The following is a 21,497-nucleotide window of genomic DNA, read 5'->3' as shown; positions in this document are numbered from 1 at the left end:
AACCTGGAGCCACCTGGAGTGTCAAATGCTGCAAACTGCACTGATTGGAAGGATTTTATTTTGTTTAGTGACAATGTCTACATTAAACGTCCTCAAGGTAAGCATAGGCAGAGCATCATCTGCCATGGATAAACGAAGGAAGATGTAGAACATCTCACAAATACAAATTCAGACGAGAAAGACCACATTGTCACTGTCCAACTTCAGATTTAATACAGGACTTTATTTATTAATTGCATATTTCAAACAGGGTCAACACGCCAACAATTTAAAATCCACACAGGTACTCTTTTTGTGACACATATCCAAGATGCAGTGTCTCTGACAAGCAAAGCTTCTCCTGGTCAACTCTTCGCCAAGACCCCAAACTTTAAAGCTGCATTAGGAGGGTTGAGTGAGGGGTGATTGACAAGGTTTCAAATACATGCACAAACAGCCACTTGGATTGGTCCCTTGGTCAAACAAACAAACAAACATGAAAAAACATTTGAGGCCACAGATTTAGAGTTACTGAACAAATAAATTCAACAAACCCTTGAAAAAATAACCTTCAGAAAGTTATGAACATGCTTCTGATGGGTGTTCTGAGCAAATCATTGAGAGCAAAACTTCTACTCAAGAATGAAAATTTCTAATGTTTACATTGAGGCATGTACAGTATTAGTGTACTGACTGGCAGTGGTATGTTAGTCATGTGACAATTTTGACTGTCACTCTTGCAAAGTTAGATGTGAATATTGATGGAGGAATTCTTCTCACAACAGAAGCAATTACGAATTTCATACAGATATAAATTAAAATGTGTCCTGAGAAGGGACAATGATAATATTTGGATTCATAGCAATGCTGACTCTTCAAAGATTTTACTCTGCCTCTGGTCTCCAGAGACACTGTGTCATTTCCGTTGTCCGTTTCTGCTGTGTGTATATTTGTGTATATGTATGTGCACGTGCGTTTTTTTTATTTACTGCATGTACTGTTTTTTTTACTGCATGTATCGTATGTGTACTGTATGTGTGTGTTCAGCTTCAGAGAGACAAGCCTATGCAAACAACTACAAAATAAGAGTAACAAAAATAGTTTATCATTACATAGAAGTCCTGAGATTTCCTTTTTTCCCCATCCGTAGTATCAGTCATGAAAGGCAAAGAACAAGGTGGCCTCGCTTATTAAGTGCTTCTGTGCAACATTGTCATTTCTCTACAGTCTGTAGAGTCGTCTGTACAGCAAGTGTCAACAGAGTGTTCATCCCATCCTGAAGGAGCCATGCTCGGGGCGTTGTGTTGCTAAATAAGTCAGTTAATATGGCTCTCGATTCCAGAGGGACAACTCTGTCCAAACGGAGAGAGGGTCTGCTTCCTGGAAGCGGGGGAGCCGTCGTTATCTGGGTGAGACGGGGGGGCTGGAGAAGAGGGCCGAGGTGCGGGGAGACTGGAGGCTGAGGGAGTGGGAGGGGGAGGGGGAGGGGGAGGTGGGAGACGTCTTGCGGGGGCTGCTCAGGTCCCCGTTGTGGAGCTTCCACAGCAGCTCCTCGTTCTCCATGGACAAACGCTTGTTCACCTTGGACTCCTTCTGAAGGGACTCCTGCAGCACCGCCTGCTCTGTAGACAGTTGTCTGGGATGGGAAATGGGGGTGGGAGGGCAAGTTAGAAATGCTTTGGAGCACAAACCTGGAGAAATGGTCAGCTGAAGCTACAACCCAAGGACAGAGGGCTTTCTCTTACCTATGCTGTTTGATTTGGTCTGTATCAGTGGCAAAGTTCTTACTTTGATGCATTTTGTCATTCAGGTGGTTTCACATAACTTCAACAAATGAACCATACCTTTCAAAGCTACGTCTCTTTCAATTATATGATAGTGCAAGTTGGGTGTTTGGTTGTTCTAAGTTTTGAATCCTAACTTGCAGATATGACAAAAATACATGTCATTTTCATTTTCCATTTTGGACTGAGGAAGGTAGACTGAGACTGAAACGTCTGCACTTTGCATATCTTTTTAAGTCCTCTTCCCCCCCCCCCCCCCCCCCAAGTAGTGTGCAGGCTTTTCACCATTATACTCACTGACTCATTTCTGTCCTATGTACCTAGTCAGTTGAATTTGGAAAGGCACAGTGAGTTCTGCAGCTCAATGTTCCACTTTACCCACACTCTCACGCACTGGTAAAACTCTTATGAACTATGATTTACAGAATGCTGTCTGATTCACTGACACTGATTAAGTCAAGGCATTTGATCAAACCACAGTAATACTGATGGTCACAACGTGCGCTTAATGCAGTCAATGAACTGCTGAGGGAGAAGTTGCTTTGTGTGCACCTGAGATCTATTGAACTATTCTCACCTTCCCAGATGAACTGAGACAAGTGGATAGATGATGCCCCAGAGTTGTATTTCTATTACTTCAAAAAAAGAGAGAGAAAAAATGAAAAATGTTTAAACTCTTCTTTTACCTTGATAGTGCAGCATGTCTGTCCATGCGGGCTTTGAGGTCCTCATTCTCCTGCTGGACCTTGTTCAGGCTTTCATCTAACTTCACACTTTTCTCCGTCTGAAAAAGTAACAGTATGATGACGTAATGACGTGATGATGTAAAAATGTGTGCTATCGCATTGTGTGTTATGTGCCCAGGAATTGTTTTCATCTGCTTGGAGTCTCACCAGATTGTCCATCTGCATCAGCTTCTTTTCCTGCTGGTGGAGCTGTTTGTTCTTGATGTCCAGCACCACTTTGAGGCTCTCCAGCTCCTGTTCCAGATACAGGGTGTGGGAGTCTTTCTGGATGGCAAACAAGTGGTGGAGAGATATTCAGGGACCAGTAAGACTTCCAAAATGAGTGCATAAACACTGCCAGACTTTTTCCTCGCCTTGTAAATGTCACAGGGCCATAAATCCAGAACCGCACAACAGAGGGCGCCATGTGTCAGTTGCAAAAAAAATCAATGCTCAGGGCTTGCAGAGCCAATGAAACTGTTCTTGGCATTTGGGCATAACACACAGTGATCCTTATTAATCACAAACATGGAAAGAAAGATAACGTTTAAGCAATGTATACTGCATCAAGTTAGTGTTGAAACTAATCCTCGTCTGTAAAACAACACACAATGAATTTGTAACACTGCACCATAATTCACAGCTCCACTCAGACAGTGGGACACTGGGCTGCTGCTGTTATTGTCTATTTATAGCAGATATGGAGCGGCAGGGTGATGTGAGGTGGTTACCTTAATTACTCTACTGTGCATGGGCAGAATGCCAAGTGGAAGGGGCAGCCACTTAACACTGATTAGGAGTGGCAGCCCAACTTTACTGCAGCACTCCTGGAAAATTAAAATTCTACATTCTGGATGGAGAGGGTTATAGTTTAGCCAGAGATGGAGTGGAGCTTGAACCCACTTCAACTCAATTTACCTCCTTTTTAATTTGGTGAAATAAGGTTGACTGACCTTTTTAAGCTGATAGAAACCTTATAAAAAAAGTTCACAGTATATTTACATGATAGTTAAGTAGTATCAGACTACAAGTTACTTGAAAACTGGGTATGTTAAAAAAAAACATGATATTGTATGGAAAATTGTTGCTTTTTTGGTTTCTACTGGTAATTTATCAACTTATGGTGATCTCCAGGTTCATGGTTTGCCCAACTTTTATTTACCTCTACATCACTGCCTAGAGGCAACCAACACTGGAATCATGAGATGTTTCAGTACTGAAGCCCTGCTATAATAAGCACACAGATAAGGGTGATAGCACAGAATGCGTCATGCATGGTAGTGCAAGTACCTGATTCTTTTCAGCCAGCTCTTTTCTCCTGTTCTCCTCTGCTTGTAGCTTCTCAATGAGAGAATTGTTCTCTACAGTCAGCTCTTGGATCTGTCCCTGTTGGGCACACAGCACAAACTCATCACTCAGCAAACTTTCACAGATAAAAAACAACAGTTCATCAATATACAAATTGTCCAGCTGTCATGACATGTTATTATTTGCGTCAATTTCTTAAAAAAACAAAGAAAAAAGTGAGACTTACAGATAGAGCAGCTTCTGCCTCTTTCAATGTTTTGTCCAAAGACTGCTGCTCCTGATTGTGAACTTTCCTGAGCTCTAAAGAGATTACAGGTTTATGGCATGTGATAGCACATAATGCACATTTTATACACAAGCTTTAAAGCTACAGTACATAAGATTTTAAGCCTTGAAATGGCTCTACAAACAGTGACCAATAAATGAAAAGTCCTGCGTGAAAGTACTGTCTGAGAACAATTTCTAAAACTGCAAACTGTACAGCACAGGACAATGCTAATCATTATCATACAGATTACATGATTACAAGAATGCATGCATAATGATAAAAAAACAACTTATGGAACAATGCAGCTTTAAAGAATAGATGTAGCTTGATATATTCATTCCAGTATTGTTCACTCACCTTCTAGAGAGTCTTCATATTGTTGTTTAACACACTGCAGCTGTTCTGTGTGGCTGGCCTCTAGTTCCAGCTTCATGGCTTCATGGTTGGCTTTCAGCTCTCGCATCTTTAAAGCAGAACACAGGATAAACTTAATACAACGCAGTGCAGCTACAAAGATCAATAATGCTGTGGTTCAAAATTAAACGGTGTTAGAGGCAATTTTCTTTCTGAAGCACAGAAAATACACTTGATAACATTCAGATAAATACTGCGATGGGTTGGACATTTAAAAACACAAAGTGCAAACTTCAGCATCAAGACTGAGCAAGTCCTACAATGACATCATACTGACAAAGAATGCCCTCAGGGCCGCTGGGGTCTGAGCCTTTACTGACAACAACTTTCCTTGAATCTGGAAAAACAGTTTGCACAGAGAATGACATAACACTATGACCGTAGACAACCCTGCCGGTAAATGATTAGGATCGTGAGGATTAAAACAACATGTCACTGTCACTACAGACACAGGGCTGGGCAGTACAGGGGTGGAGGCAGCTCCGAGTCTAGGGGGATTGGTAGTTAACATTGTGTTATTTGGTACAGCCATGTAACAAGAGCTAAATTAGAATCATGCCTATCACTTACATTTTAAGTTAAAATGATTCCTTGACACTGGAAACACACCCTTAGGATTTGGAATTAAATCTCTATCTCTCTTTAGTTTCACAGTTATGGCTAAAAAAGGCGATAATACCCTAAAGGGTGGAAATAGCAGATCATCACCAAAATCGAAACAATTGTTCCTTGGCCCAAGGCCGATCTGTCCACCAATTTTCATTGAAATCTGTTTTTGAGATATTCTGCTGACAGACAATCTAACAAGGGTAAGAACATAACCTTCTTGGTGGAGGTAATGATAGGCTCAGTGTATTTGATCAGTTTTGGTCAGATAAGAAAAATACCCTTCAGAGGCCATAGTAGTAGTTATCTGCCTAATAATAATAATAATAATAATAATAATAATAATAATACAAAAAAAAAAAAATTGTTATTATTGTTATGTTTTCTCAAATTCAAAGCAGTACAAAGTGTTAAAATCAGAAGTCAAATATACAAGTGAGAAAGGCATACAAACACAGTGAGCTAGACCATGGGAGGGTGGGGAACTGGGGTGGGGGCAGCAATTAAAAACAAACAAACAAAAAACACACAACACAAATCATCTCTGTTAGTTACTGGGAGTGGAGTGATGAAGGGTGGAGTAGGAACTGACCTGCTGTTCCATCAGGGCCTTGCACCTGTCAGCCTCCTCCTGGTAGGTGAGGTGGACCTTGTCCCACTCGGCCTGGTAGAAGGCCTGCAGTCTCTGCTCCAGCTGAGCCAGCTCCGTCTGGTGCTGCTCCTGCAGCTTCTGCAGCGTGTCCTCCAGCGCCACACGCAACTCCTCCTTCTCCTTCTCCAGTAGGCCACATGAATGGACGGAGCATACTGCAAATATGAAAATAGCATACCTTTATGATTTATTTGATAAAAAGCTAATTATTCTATAAAGCCCGGAATGACTGTAGATAAGATGGCAGGAGATACATGATCATACTCTGGCAGGAGGTTTACATGATGTTGTGTGATTGTATGCAATTGTGCAGCCTATGAAAAATTCACTGAAAGGTCAAATGAAAAGTCATTCTACTTATAACTGCTTGTGTAAGGCATCTGATAAGTCCGTTGAGAAACCACTGTTTGGGAAAATCCTCGTTGAGGCAAATGTGTGACATTGTAAAATGTTCTCCAACCATGAATGGAAAAACTGACTTTCATGGGGAGGTGTTTTTTGTATTTCCCTACATAAGCCAACTACAGCACACTGATTCATGACCAGATGAAGATACGGAAACAAGTGTCTAAATTCTTTCACAATATCTTGAAATTGGTAATATATCCTTCTTAATTCAGATCCATATCTCCTTTCCACAGTTGATAATTTGCCATTTTCTAGGTTTGAGCAAGTGGAGGCTTTTGTCCTTGCTCTGTCTGAGAGACCAGCCAGCCAATGTGGTTTTCAGCTCACTGGCAAAGCCCTGGTGATGACATAAGAGTGACAACTGTTCAGAGCAAGAGAGTCTGTGCCATTGCCATGTATAACAGGTGATATCCATTTAAAGGTCTGGTCTGAAACACAAGGTATGAAAAGAATAACTATTTGGAACTGGTCAATATAGTGGGTGTAAAATACTGAGTCCAGATGTTGCTGTGCTACAGCATGTGTGGCAGATTGCATTTTCTCATTCAGTGCTCTCAGATACCATCTGATGTACAGGGCACAATAAATGTGCACATAATATGCCCTCGTTTTACAAATTGGTATCTGATTCTTGATCACAGACTGGGTAAACACAATGTAATGATATAATGGCTAAGGAGTAAGGCTCTTCTTGGCATCTTGTGTGTGCACATATTTAGACATCCCCTGTTAGCCATCAGGGCCAAATGCTGCATTACTGGTATCTACATTTGTGTTTTCCAGAACATAGGTGAATGATTTTCTCACACATAAGCAGCAATATGATTGCTTATCAGTCATGTAGGGTAACCCAGTCACAGGTTGCATGTAAATGTAGTCCCTGATTGCCTAGTCTCTTTGTTTCTGCATGACAAAAGACTACTTTGAAGGAATAGGACTGCACCATAGGAGTGTGCAGATTCACCTAGCCCACAGTGGAACATAACAGCAGCAGATCCAGCAACAGAGGCCAAACTAACATAGGGACTATCTATCAGGCTTTGGCATGCACAGCTCTACAAATGGAGCCCAGCATTCCTCAGCCATGTGTAACAGGGATCTGGTCATATGAGACTTTCCAGTCCAAATCCATCCCACCCAAACACCTCATGGCTCATATGGGACCCAATCATATCTAAAGTTAGTTGTATTTTGGCCAATAGTCAGACATATGATGTGGTTTGGATGTGTCCCAGATCCAGATAATGCAGATACTGAAGCAGGCAGAGCTTCTAAGATGTCCTTGTAACTTACATTATGATGAGTAATAGCGCAAGGGGTTGTACATCACAAATTTGGCTGCGGCCCAAAGAAACAATGCTGTAAGACTATAATTAGATGCTGTAGGTGGAGTGACATCATTGGGGAAGCAAGCTCAAACTGGCTGGGAGGGAAACCGTCTGGGGAGGCAATAAACAGTGAGCGGCCAGAGGGGAAGTTAAAATAAATGCCTTCTGGACTTCCCTTCTTCTTGTACTGCCCATAAACAAAACAAGGGTCCATCTGAGGTCACTGTGGGTCTTAAACGCTGCCTGACTTGAAGAATGTGTTAAAGAGCTGATATCGTGGGGCTCAGTGGTAAAGAGCAGTCATGTGGGAGTCCCGAGGCTGTGGCACTTCTGGTTACAAGCATGGGGAAGGGAGGAGCCACCACACCACTGCTGCCCAGGGAGATGGACGATGGTGCGTGTGTGTGTGCGCATGCGCCTATACATGCAAGGCTATTCAGCGTGACTGTATTTAGGGGGTATATAAAGTGCGTCATTGTCCGAACCCTCCCAAGGCCTCAGGTGGTTTGGCATTCCATTACTGGAAGCCCCTCCTGTGTGGGGTCAGAGGTCAACCAGCCACCCCCTGGGGAATGGGCTGACACCACTCAGGGCCAATAAAACACACACAGCTCTCCAAATGAGCACCTGATCCTCAGTGGAGGATGTAGCAATTAACAAGGGGAGGAGGAAGCACAGAGGAAAATCCATTTGGTGGGCAGAAGCAGAAGACACACTAGTAACAGCAGGATTGGTGATGTACCTGTATTCAAAAACAGGTAGAATTGAAAACACACTACCCTTGTGTACAGACATGGACATTTTTCACTCATGAAACAACTGTATGCAGTATAATCTGTATGCAGTACGCATCAATATATAAAAACATTTGTAACCAAATCTTTCCTTCACAAACTGCATCAGACTAAATTCAGTCTCTATACAATGACTGTCCATTTTTTGTGGTGCTTTATTTTCACTTTCTGTCCTGAGATCAGACTGGGAATGCTGCAATGAAGAGCATAGTCTGCATTTTTCTCTGTGATTGCTGGGGCTTGTGACAGACATAAGCAGCTCATTACACTGTCACAAAAAATGCTTATATGCTTTCCCACCTTCATTGTGAATGCGCAGCTGAATTCAAATCAAAAATCAAAATCAGAGATATGCATGGCTACTGTTTTCAGGGTCTGGACTGAACACTAAAAAGGAAGGGCAAACATCAGAAAGTGGTACTAAAAGCAGACCCTGTATCAGTGGTGTGTGCTGTGGCGATAACCACTGTAAACACAGCCAAGGTGTGTGTGACAGAGGTGACCCGACTTACCCAGCTCTCCTCGTAGGTTGACCAGCTCCTGGGACATCTCCCTGCGCTGCCGCATGGCTTCATCACGCTGGGGAAACAAATGTACACACTTAGTCACGCACATACTCATGATGACAATGCTTCTGCAATTCTTTTTATTTTAGGTCTTTGTTTTGACACAGCACCAGGCTTGAGTCAACAAAATGAGCAATACCAACATTACCAATTTAAAGGTTATTCAGTGTTAGAAGAAAATATGTTAGGTTACTTGCATCGAATGACACAGACCATGATCTCTCTATCTCTCTATATGGCAACACCCAGCCACCTGCCTGTCTATCAAATGCTTTTTTCCCCCATTTGGCAGTGTCTGACTGCCAAATGGAATGAATTGGCATCTCAAATATAAGAACAGCATCCCAGCAGACTTGCACTATTTTACAAATAAATGTCAGCAGAGATAGATAAAATGAAAGGGGAATTGAAGGAAAAGGGCATTTAAAACACTCAACTCATGTGTTTTCAGTCTCACAAACTGCCTTCCCTTGCAGTGTCTTACATTTTTTTAAGCTTCTCCCCCTTCTGATTCAGTTTTGCAGTGGAGAGGACGCAGCTCTGTAGCTGCAGTGCTCATCAGCCTCCTATCTGACGCATTGATAATCCAAAAGCAGTTTACCACTCAGTCTCTGACCTCACTCCAACTACATCAATACACATAAAGAACCTGACAAACTATACACTGCAACACTACATCACAGACTACATCACATAGCCTGCATAATCCGCAATCAAAGCATATACTCACAGACAGAATAGCCAAGTCATCAGTAACAGACTAGACGAGCCAAACAACCACTTAACTAATCCGTCTACAATAACAGTAAAGAAATATTGCTACTCTGTCCCGTTGCTGCCCTGGTCCGCATCTATTCCTCACTGCAGAGTAGAACAATGGAGAAGCCAGTTACCCTCTCTGCAGCGCAGGGAGCACTAAGGCACGCTCTGCTGCCAGAACAGCCCATGGTCCAGCCTCAGCCTGGGGCTTGGGTGCCGGAGTCTCCCCCCTGGCTATGGAGACCCAGTATGCCAGGACAGACAGTGGCCCAGGTGGACGCACCACCTCCACACACCTCCTCCCAGACTGCTCCGGCTACATCTGAGGCAGGACTGAAAAAGCCGCTTCAATTGGCTGTGGTGAGTCAATGCAGAGGGCTTTACCGTATTGCATCTAAAAAAAGGGGCAGGCTGCAGTGTGAGTAAGGACAGCCTCCTCCCCACTGAGCTGAGGTCACTTTAAGACAGCACTAAAGGCAGCCAGAGGAACGAGCAGAGTGGAGCAAACAGATAAATTGTACAGAGCTGCCTGACATTAGGCTGATGGAGCAGGACTTACACCGTGCAGTGACCTTCCCAGGGGAGAACATGGAAAGGGTTCATTACCACCATCCCCCACTACCCATCCTCCAAACCCACGTTAAGTCATTGCCTCTCACTTCTCACTCCTCTGCAGTATAGCCTTACAATCTTCTGTACGGCTACAGGCTTCATAAGTAGAATTTCTCCATAATGAGATGATTTAATGTTGTGACAGGTCAAATTTCCAGTTTCTGTGTAAGTATGGTTCCTCACAGTCAATGTACAGTCAGGGAGAATGAGAATATTATTTGATGGCTCTCTGCCAACTGCCTTGGTAATTCTCTCTTAGACTGCATCAGTGGTAATTACAGGAAGAGCATATCCTCACAACCAATAGATGTTGGGATGAAAAATATATTGCAACTGAACCAACATCATGCTTGTAGCCTCTGTTGGCTGCCTTAAACAGTCAATCATTTTAAAACCATCTTTTATCCCAAAACATTTATAATTCTATGCCTCCATGTCTCCCTGTGCTGGTCTTTGTCTTTTAACTGGGTATCCAGTTTCTAGCAAACCCCATGTAATTCAAAGGAATCTCTAGCCTGGTGCAAAGACAGCATACATCTCCCAGATGTATATAAAGACGATATCATGGCAGGTGTAGAATAACCCTTGATGGTAGGCCAAGATCAATAGCAAGTAATTGATCCAGATCAGGTTCAGATTTCCTGGAAATTTTGTGAATATTAAAAAGAAAGCATGGAGAGCAAAGCAAGATTATTACAAATTAATTATTCTGATTGCTTGGGAATGGGTTTGCATTCAATACTGGATAAAAACTCACATGTGCACATTACAATTTCAATTTCTCTTCTAGAGAATGCACGGTAGTCCAAGTCCAGTGCCAACAGACCTCTTCCAAACAGATGATAAGAAACAGTGCACAGTCCTTATGAAGTGTTTGGCTGCTGTTCATAACCATATCAAGTCAACAGCTGGGACATTCTCACACGATGATGGCAAGCTCCTGCCTCCTATTCTTGGTCTTGTGAGTGGCTACCAGATTCCAGTGCTGTACATTATATGCACACATAGCGACACAAGATATGAGCCCATTCATGTGCCTCAAAACAAAGTTAACAATTCCCTTTATTGAATCGATCTTTGTGATTGAAAGTAAGTTAGGGTATGTGTATGTGGTATATGGGTATTGGTGACTAGTGGAACAATTCTGTTTCCAGTAAGAAGCAGTTAGTGCAGTAGGCAACACTGATTCTGCCAGAGGGAGGGGGCTCAGAGAGAGGAAGAAACATCTTCTGTTCTTATGTTTGTTGATGCAATCAGTTTCACAACCCTTCCACCCAAACAGAAGGATATGAGTCAAACATCAGTGACTGGAGATCACCGTGTCTGTGTGAGCTGAATAATAGGTATCGCATTACGTTGGCCAGGATTTGGAGTATTTAAACATGTTGGCTCCTTCTCTCTGTTCTGTATGACTGTGTGTCTATCCATCTGTCAATTCTCTCTACACTCCTCTCCAAAAATCAGTTGGCACTTGCTTTTTAATGTCTGTATCCATGTGGAATGTGCCATCGAGTTACAACAGGTGAATGTTCTCAAGATGGTCCGTCAACCAGCTGAGAGGGCAAAACTTAAAATAACTTCAGACTTGAGCAGAGAATTAATATTGTTCCATCTTTTTGATTGGTGCTGCACTGTAACTCACGCTGAAAGGATTGAGAACGACCTATTAAAACAACACTATTCCCGACCTTTGAAGCAAATCTGAACTCGAGTGCATGTAGTATAATAAACTCTACTTGTGTAGCAGCTTTTCAAAAACAGAGTTTGAAATGCTTTACAGAGCAAAAATGAAATGAACAGGACAACCACAGTCGATAATAAATTAGTCAATAATAAATAAAGAATTAGAGAAAGCAGTTTTATAAAAATGGGTTTTAAAAAGAGATTTAAAAGAATAAATTGATTTCTAATGGAGAACGCTCTGTCTCCTTTGGTCTTCAGTCTGTGGAACAGACAGGAGGACTCTGGCCGAGGACCTCAGGGTGCGGTCTGGCTTGTGTGGAGTTAAACGGTCAGTTAGATAGCTAGGGGCTAAACCATGCTGTGCTTTAAAAGTAAATCAGTAAAATCGATTCTAAAACTAACAGGCAGCCAGTGCATGGAGCTTAAAATTAGAGTGATATCTCTGTTTGACAACACAGAAACCTTGTGGCAGCATTCTGGACAAGCTGCAGGCGAGACAGAGACTTTTGGGTGAGGCAGGAGTAAATAGAGTTGCAGTAATATAGGCAACAAGAAGTGGTTTCATTTTTGAAATAGTTCAACTGCACAACCCTTTCAACCTGTTTGTCAAAAGTTAAACTGTAGTCAAAGAACACCCCTAGGTTCTTAGGTGCAGGTTTCACATTAGAAGTCAAAACACCCAGTTTGCTGCAGATTGTATAGAGTCAGGAGACAGAAAAGAACAATTTCAGATTTATCGTCATTAAATTGGAGGATGTTCTCGGAGCATGCTGCACTGAGATCTAAAAGAGTTAAAACTGTACAATCCCGTGCAACAATTGTTAAAAGGAGGTCATTTGTGACCTTCAGGAGAACAGTCTCAGTGCTATGAGGCGGTCTAAAACTAGACTGGAATTTTTCAAATGTGTTATCAAAGTTCATAAAAGGACATTAACTGACAACTTTAGACAAAAAATATGTGGTTGAATCATCACGTTTAAAACTAGATAGTAAGATTCCAGAGGTCAGAGAGCTCTTAATAGATAAAACGCTAGGTCTCACATGACCTATGACCTATTTAACCAAAAATTCACAACATGAAATAAAACATTTATCATTTACCAAAAAGGCGAATAAGCAATCTTCATACGATAATGCAGGAAAGAGCAGAAGATACTGTATGTCCAATATATCTAGAAAACCAAACTGGACAAAGAACTGTGTGTTCATGCAGGTATCTGCACAGCCTCATCCATGTGCACATACTGGACAAGGCCTCCACACACTGTCTGGTGTGTCAAGAGCCTAACTGGCAGCACTGTCAGATAAGGTCCAGAGGAGCCATTGCAAAAGAATGATGGCAAGTTCCCAGCAGCCTCCGGAGGAAAGGCCTGGCAGACATGACGTCTGCCCCTGCACCATTGTATCAGGCCTCATCTGACAAAATGATAGAATGGACCCACAAGTCCTTTTTAAATGATATACAACCCCATCACAGAGAGTAGATGAGAAAAAAACACATCTGACAAACTCATTAACAAACCATATATTGGTAATAACAAGAGAGCTTTTAGGATTTTAGGATTTTGGAAGTTTAGAGTTATGAAGAAGATGCAACGAAGGTATTAAGACATGGACCATTTGCCATGGGCCAAAACAAGACTTATAGACTTCTGGAAGAGCAGGAGAAAATTACTTAACTGATCAAAGAGAAAGCAGAAGATGTTCAGAAAGCAGAACAATGAGAGAGAGAAAGAGGCTGTCATGAAAGATAATATTAAAGGCAATTGAATTAGCAAACTATAGAATTGTGTGCTGGTATACTCAAGACAAAACCTTGGCTTATCAAGTGTTTACTAATGCTTCTATTATCTGTGTGTGTGTGTGTTTGTTGACTGTCTGCTGCTTGTGTCTGAACATAGTCACCGTTACAGGGAACGTCTGTGCAGCCAGGGGAGAAGGACGTGGGATGGAAATGGAGAGGGGAGGACAATATTAAATCTCACGTACTTCATGACTCCCACTGGACAAACTTCCCATCACTGTTTATATTTCCAGATTTCTATTAACGTTTGAGCATTCAACATTTTTTCCTGCTTTGTCAGAAATCTGTCTTTGTACTTGTAGTCTGAGAAAGATCTATTCAAAACACACAAAATACCTGCAGGGGCACCTAAATCTTCTCATGAACAGGATTAACCACAAGATCCAGTATTTGTTATGGATGTGGTTTCTCTCTTGAATATCTCGTTGAATCCCAAACAAGCCATTTAGTGTCATTTTGTTGGAGAAAAACGGCACCAACGCAGAGTACAGATACAGATAAGTACAGATAATCAAGTGCAGAAATGACAAATTACTAATACATTTAGGAGGTAAAGGGCTTGATTAAGAGAAAGACATCGCAACATTGATACACTATGATTAGTTTTATTTCTGTAATCATCTGTCCTTGTTCTTCTGGATAAGTTGAAAGGTTGAATGGTGTAATGCTGTAAAGTAAAGAGCGTCATATGACTTGATGGGAGCTGCTGAATGTCTTCTCTCCTCTGTCTTATCTTATGTCTTGGATCAACTTATATTTCAGTCTTGGATGGTAAATTCCAGTTGTGTGAGTCAATCATCTCCTTTGACTTTCATATTGCATAGACAACACATATGGTGTGAAAACATTCCACAAGGACATTTCTAAAGTTAACCAGAGGGACTGAAATAGCTCGGGGCAGTTTATGTACTCCAGCAGGGTTATTGAGTACCCATTTTTTCCTCTAGGTTTATAGGAAAACCTGCCATTACTAATTGCATTTGGCTAATTTAATTTAAACTTCTAACACCAAAGGCCTTCTGATGTAAAGAAGCTTGATGACCACAAAACGGAAGAAAACTAAGCCTCACACCATCATTTTTGCTGTGGTAACATCATCTAAATGAGGGAGTATGGCGGTTGGGGTGGGAGGGGTTGCTGATAGGATAAGCCTGTTTGTAATGCACTGTGGGAAGAATAATCCCTCAGGGCATCCAGTTCCTGGAAGCCAATCACATGGCACCACCATTAAAACAGATCCAAAACAAACAGCAAGCTTTAACATCCATATAAATATGTTAAGCTCTAGACTTCATGCTCGTCTACCTGAAAAACCTATGAACCATGTGATTTAATGTCATTATTGTAAAAGCATAAGCAGGTACAACTGACAGACTTCAGTGCTAGATGTTAAGAGATTAGTTGTGTTTGGTTCAGGCTTTCAAACTTTAAAAATCTTCATGAGGCAGAGGTGTGTGAACAGGACATCATGATCCCCGTTTTGGGATGCAGCAAAGGAACATTACAGGTTAAAGTCTTAGTTTCTCTGGCTGTGAACGTGTTCATGTTCACCAATGTTGACTAGACTGTCCGAAATTATAGGAATAATATATGAGTTATGAAACTGAGCAGAATTCCCCTTTGATCCCCAACTGCTCCAGCTGTTCAGTGGATGACAACAGGACTGTTTTGTACTGGACAGCCTCCAAGTATTGAGTGTTGGTGTGTGTGCAAACCCCCATGCCCTTGCAATCACTCCCCCATGCCACTGCTGTAAATAGAAATGCTATTTCTTCGTTTGCCTAGTTGGATAAGGGTTTTAAAAACAAGAAAAACCACAAGTCGTACCTCAGCCAGGGTGTGCTGTAAGACAACTGCGATTGCCTCAAACCTGCAGTTACTGGCAGCCAGGAGTCCCTTGAGCTGCTGGAGGCTCTGGTCCTTTCTGTCACACTGCGCCCGGTAGTCCTCCGCAACATCTGCAGGTCCCAGATCCAGGGGTCCATGACTCTGGGTTGGTTGGGCTGCTTGCTGCTGAGGCTGCTGCTGCCGTGAGCTGGCCTTGGCTTTGTTCTTGTCCACTGCAAAAGAACATGTATTGAGTGTTGTGACAACGTTGAGCATCATCATTCCCCCCTCCATGACCACTGCGGTTGGTCCGACAGCACTGCCACCCACCCCATACACTCCCGTCACGGCCACAGACACAGCAGCTCCAGCGTCATGTCCTGGATGGTTTTTCAGAATTGTGCTGTCCAATAAGCCACACTGACGATTCACAGAGCTTCTCCTCCAGCAGCCCAGACATAAAAAATGGATCCTATGAATGAGATTACTTCTCCATATCCTGATTCAATCTGTTGCTCTGCAGACACTGGTCACCAAGGACAGCTTATTTTAGCAAGGCCGTGCCACAGTGGTTTTGATTTACATGAGCTTTATAAATACAACACCCCCCACATAATAACCACATCAATCCTGCTAATGAACAAGGGTTTGTTGGGTCTGCCACAGACAGTGAAGTGAGGATAGAGGCACACCAAACCTACAAGCTCATTACCACAGACTGCTATGCAGGAGAGGAAAGAAAAGTGTGTATTTAGGAGGACTTATTGATATTGGACACCTGTGGATAACATGTTGGAAAGCACCACTTCTCTGTTGGGGGACTGTGTAGTGGGTATTATGTAACGTGGCAGTGAAGCCACATAGCACGAATACCAGCTTTAATGAGTGGAATATACCACACCAATGGCCTCTGGGGATACTTATTCACTCAGCAGTGTGTACTAGAGCGATACAGAGCGTTTTAGATGGAAGCAAATAGCGCTAATTAAAATGAATGAGCAAAAAACAAATATTAGTATAGTTAATAGTGAATTCACTTTAGAGCAGTAAAAGCTAGAATAAATCTAGTGTCAGCTAGCTGAATAGCCCTCGTGTACTCCCTTAATAGGTATAATTCTGAAGCTTTTACTACACTCAAATTAAATTTACACTACTAAGGAAGGCATCATCCTTTAACATGACTGAATAGAGCAGACACTCAAGTTTGCCTCGCAATAGCATGTTATTGTAGGATATCGACAACATCTTTAAATATGAACATACATAATAATAACACTGCATTTACTGAGATGCCTTTCATCAAAAAGGCCCCACAGTTTCCATTAACACTGAGGAGAAGGTATTCAATCTAACAAGGGGAAGAAGCCACCTTCCCCGCCACAAGTAGACGGCCGGAACTGCTGAGCCGAGCGAACCGCACTCTGGACAGCGGCCTGGTCGGGGCAACACAATGCTGCAGAGAGAACAACAACATTCCAGGCTGGCCAGGCCAACAGAGGGAACAGTGTTGTGACAGACTAATGGGCAAAAGGCTCACAGACCACACCGTGGAGTCAAGGCAGTCAAGGGTTTCATTCCAAAATGCTGTATATCCATTTTGGGAAGGTTCTGCGACCTGAAATTCATCAGGCAATATTTGAAAAACATAAATGATTCTGTCCTCGGAAAATGAACCATTTAATAAGCAAATGTCTTAAGATGACTCCTAACTTCAATACTAACCCACAATGTGGTAACAGTCAATATGAGAGAGTGGGCGTCGCTTTTTGTAAACTGGTGGATGTGTCATTTCCGAACAAAACTTGTGCATTCTATGAATATCAGGATAATCCTCAACTAATAAATAGCCAAATCCATCATATTTAAATCATCATGTGCTGCATTCTTGCCATACTCTTTATCCCAAGTGTACACAGCTCTATATCCGGGTGTGCAGTTCACCTCAAAGCTAGTTTCGATCAAGCCTTACTATGTCTCACGGCCAAAGTAAACTGCTCAACATAACACGCAGGCACAGCCCTTAAGACAAACAAAACATTAACAAAATTCTAACTGAATGGTACAAGCAACAACACAAAGTATACCATTTAAAAAGGAAAATTCTGTACAGCACAATATTTCAGAATTATGTTGCTTCTAATGCTTTAATTCCTTCATAATTTAACTCATTACCTATATAGATAGCCTTGACTACAGCACTAGATCCTGTGTATAATATTACATTTGCAATATGGGATATAGATCATCCGAGACCAGAAAAAACAAACAAAGAACAGGTGTTTTTTATTCTAATGGCTTAAACTGCATCCTAGTATCAGAAATGAATTTCAAAATTCTGGCTCAAATGAAAACATTCAGCTCAGCTATAGAAAGAATAGCAATGTTTTTATAGTATGTATGAGAAGGCAAGGGGTTTTCATTCTTCCATCAAGTCCAGTTGTGTATTCCAAGAAGTAGCTATGAGAAAATCCCAAAATACAGAAAATCTACAACTGAAATAAAAACTTTGGACACAAATCTAAACAAACAGTTTAGCTATGGTGCTCAGCTTTCAGATGATCATTTTGATGATGCTGCAGAGTTCAGTGAGTCTAAAGGGTTTCTCTGTAGTGGGACGCCCTCTGCTGGGTGTGTCAGCAGCACTGTGTGACACCACCTCAGGCCAAACCACAGCCAACATGTACTGCAGACATGCACTCATGCAGAATAAAGTCCTGCCCTGACACAGTTAGACACGGGCAGTGGAGCTACTGCATAGTGGCTGACAGATGACAGCACATTCTGGAAATATTAACTTATCTATGTAATGGGTTAACCAACATGCCATAAATTTGTTGGTAGTGCATATTACCACTTTTTGGCAGACCAGGCAAGAGTCCTTTGGTTTGAGTATTTGTCAGTGCAACATACAATTGAGACCATTTTGATGTTCACCATTTTGATCATGCTACTTTAATCTAAAAATTGTAAAATAAAAAACTTTTGTTAAAAAAAAAATTGTTGACAGAATTACAATTGTAAGTGTCAGGACTTAGTGTTAATAAATGGAATCCAGCTATCTAATTTTGTTTTGTAATTAACAATTCCATCATTATCAAATTGCATTTGATTTCTTAGTATCATGAACAAAAATACCTAGTGTGAATTTGTATATTGTCGTACCAAGCAAAAGAGCAGTAACTGTGTTCATGAAAATTAGAAAATCTAGGCTACTTAGAATTTCATCTCTTGTCCTGCCAAAACTATTGCTGAGGCAAACTGTATATCACAAAAATTATACCCATAATGCTATATAACATAAACCTTAGTTATTATCTGAACTTTAAAACAAACTGTAGTTACTGCCGCTTGCATTTGTAGGGCAGAATAGTGGGGTCGTAGCTGTGTAACATTTCAATAATGCCACTAGATCAGTTGTCAAAGATCTGAAGAGTCCAGTTCAAATTAACATGGTCATATAAACAGGAATTGGCAAAGAGGGAACCTTCCCATATCATGTTTTTCTTTTTTTAGCCCTCCTCTTGGACTTGTCTCCAAGACCAAAAATGGACATTATGCAACAGTTTGCTGCAGAATGTTAAAAATTCATGCTTTCATCTAGCTAAATAATTCAAAATGGTCCAAGGAGGAATCCGTCTTTGCTTTAAGTGTCATTCACTACTTCTGAGGGCTGCCCTGGTGTAGCTCTCCTATCCACTCGCACACAGGAATGCAGATTTGCACAGGTGCACACACACATGTGCATACACGCATTCAGATTTTATGATGTACTTGGTCTCTTATTATTACTGTATTATCCCTTGCTTTCTTTAAAGCACATTGAGACAAATCTGTGCACTTTATAAATACCGGTAAATTTGACTTGACATGAGCAGGTGGGCTCCCTCACTGGTGTTCGTGGCAACAGAAAACTTATGGCTATTTTGATCAAAGGGTCTGAATATAGAGGTGTTGGCATAGGTTGCCCTCTGCAATTCAGACTCCTTCTCTAGGCTCTGAAAAAATCATTTTGTACTATTTCAAATGTTGCATATCCAACCAACATATTACTGATACCATTATCAACACCAAATACTGAGAGTGATTTTGTGACTCCACAGCATACTGCTCTGCTGGTGCAAGGAGATATCACACCATAGCACAAAGCATGGTGGGTGTTGAGACACGTCACAATCGGACACTTGTTATAGTGTTGGGTTGATACAATAACACAGACTACATTTCTCAGTGTAATACTATTCACTGGACATTTTGCCTGAAAAATCTCAATTGAATTTTTCAAACAACTGACATACATACAGATATCAGATTAGTGACATAGATCATATTGTAATGATGACAATGACACCATTGTATTTCTGATGAGAGAATTTCAGTATGACAGTTCTTATCAATACTACAGTGTTCTGAAGTTGGATTAAAAATGTTTCCCCTTTGCTGATATCCTTAAAATACAAGTCATAATTGTGACAGACCTCTGTTTTTCCCATTTGAGGAATTTACAACCATGGCTGATTAACTCTCCCCAGCTGTAATCTGCCCTGCTAAACACCAAAGCACTAGTGACCCAGAATAGGCAGTACAGTTATACAAGGTAAAATCATTTTGCCTAAGCCAACCCTGTGCTTGGAAACCCCCCCCCCCCAAAAAAAAATAAACACTTGATAGTGTAAATTCTTACTAGAGAAAAGGTATCCCATTTGATCATTAAGCCCTTTTGAGACTGTAAATCTAGGTAACCATATTTGGCCAAATCTCAAAAAGCATCTTTCAAAAATGGGAGAGGAATGCGTTTAAAATAATCTGAACACCATTCCCACAGTAAGGTTCAACAACAACAACGAGGTTCCCATGGCTCAACCTAGTGACTGAGACCCAAAATAACCTACATCTCAGGCTGAAACAGGAGCACTGGGTCTCCCAGCGAGCAAGATGAAGTGCGTTTTCACACTGGCACTCATACATAGAGGCGGCCACCAAACTAATGCAAAAACATCCTGAAAAATCTATATCATTTTCAAGAAAAATCAAGATTAATATATTGGGATAGGCTATTGCTTGATGTCTTCCTAGAATAGTAGAATATTCTAGGTGTCTTCCTAGGCTCATAGATCTTGGTGTCCAAGGTAAAATGAAAGATGAACCTCTCCTGCAGACTAGTAAACAGCCATACTAAAAATAGATTTGAGAAACAGCTAACAGGACAGCTCTGCATGAGAGGCAAACACCAGTGGGCTTGGCTTGAATACTAGAGCACAGAGGCAGGCAACTAAAGCAGTATCACTACCAATATTGAATGGTGCAAAAAAAGTAACAGACCTGCATGGAAAACCACGGTGTTCTTCCTGCATCCTGACAGCAGCTGAAGGTTTCGGAGTAAACCCTTGGCTGTCAGACGCACGTGGATGTTCGACAGGGAGAGCTTCGGAGACCATAACATCTCTCAAAAACCACGCTTTCAGCCAACAATTACTCAAAAAACACAAAACCAGTATCCAAATGTAGAAGCTTAACACTGGCTGTGAACCACATGCTAGTGTGGTCCTCAGTGTATCATGCCTCAAGTGATAGAAGCACTGAGAGGGAGGAAGAAAAAAAAAAAAAAAAAAAAAAGCAGTAGTAACCGTTACACCAATGAGAAAAAATGAAGGCCCTCAGTTCAGCATGGCAGGTCTCCCCCAACTCAACAGCCCATACCCAGCTGGCAATGGTGGCAGATAGAGAGGGGGGTGGGAGGCTGGGCAATACTTTCAGTGGCACAGCCCTCGACAGATGTGACAGAGGCAGGCAAAAAAATAAAAATCCCCCCTAATCTTTTCGGTAAAGCCAGCCTTCAGCCAGTCACACAGCGCGTAAAGCTCTTACAGCAGAGCAGAGCAGCATCTCCAAGCTTGATGATGGCGGTGCTATAGCAGAGCCAGGATGCTAGGAAGAGAGGAGAGGGGGTGGGGTGGGGAGAGAGAGAGAGAGAGAGAGGAGT

At 41.7% G+C, this 21,497-nt stretch overlaps 1 protein-coding gene across 2 annotated transcripts; it reads right to left on the bottom strand.

Moving 5' to 3' along the window:
- Window positions 1-202: 202 nt before the first annotated feature.
- Window positions 203-20,957, bottom strand: mtus1a (microtubule associated tumor suppressor 1a). 2 transcript variants are annotated; one of them, XM_071923911.2, is made up of 10 exons: window positions 20,837-20,957; window positions 15,518-15,750; window positions 8,779-8,845; window positions 5,677-5,891; window positions 4,422-4,527; window positions 4,023-4,096; window positions 3,779-3,874; window positions 2,657-2,773; window positions 2,450-2,547; window positions 203-1,615 (listed from the first exon to the last, which is right to left on the bottom strand). In XM_071923911.2, exons 1-10 carry the CDS (start codon window positions 20,955-20,957, stop codon window positions 1,381-1,383), a joined length of 1,362 nt encoding a protein of 453 aa, XP_071780012.2. In that variant the 3' UTR covers window positions 203-1,380. The 2 variants fall into 2 exon arrangements, with proteins under 2 accessions (XP_071780012.2, XP_071780014.2); XM_071923913.2 differs by lacking the exons at window positions 15,518-15,750; window positions 20,837-20,957 and adding an exon at window positions 9,726-9,899.
- Between the last annotated feature and the right edge of the window lie 540 nt (window positions 20,958-21,497).

The sequence above is a fragment of the Centroberyx gerrardi genome, chromosome 16 (assembly GCF_048128805.1).
Source record: "Centroberyx gerrardi isolate f3 chromosome 16, fCenGer3.hap1.cur.20231027, whole genome shotgun sequence".
Classification (NCBI taxonomy): Eukaryota; Metazoa; Chordata; class Actinopteri; order Beryciformes; family Berycidae; genus Centroberyx; species Centroberyx gerrardi.
The sequence above is the reverse complement of the archived record's forward strand: the minus strand, read 5'-3'. Positions and strand labels throughout refer to the sequence as shown.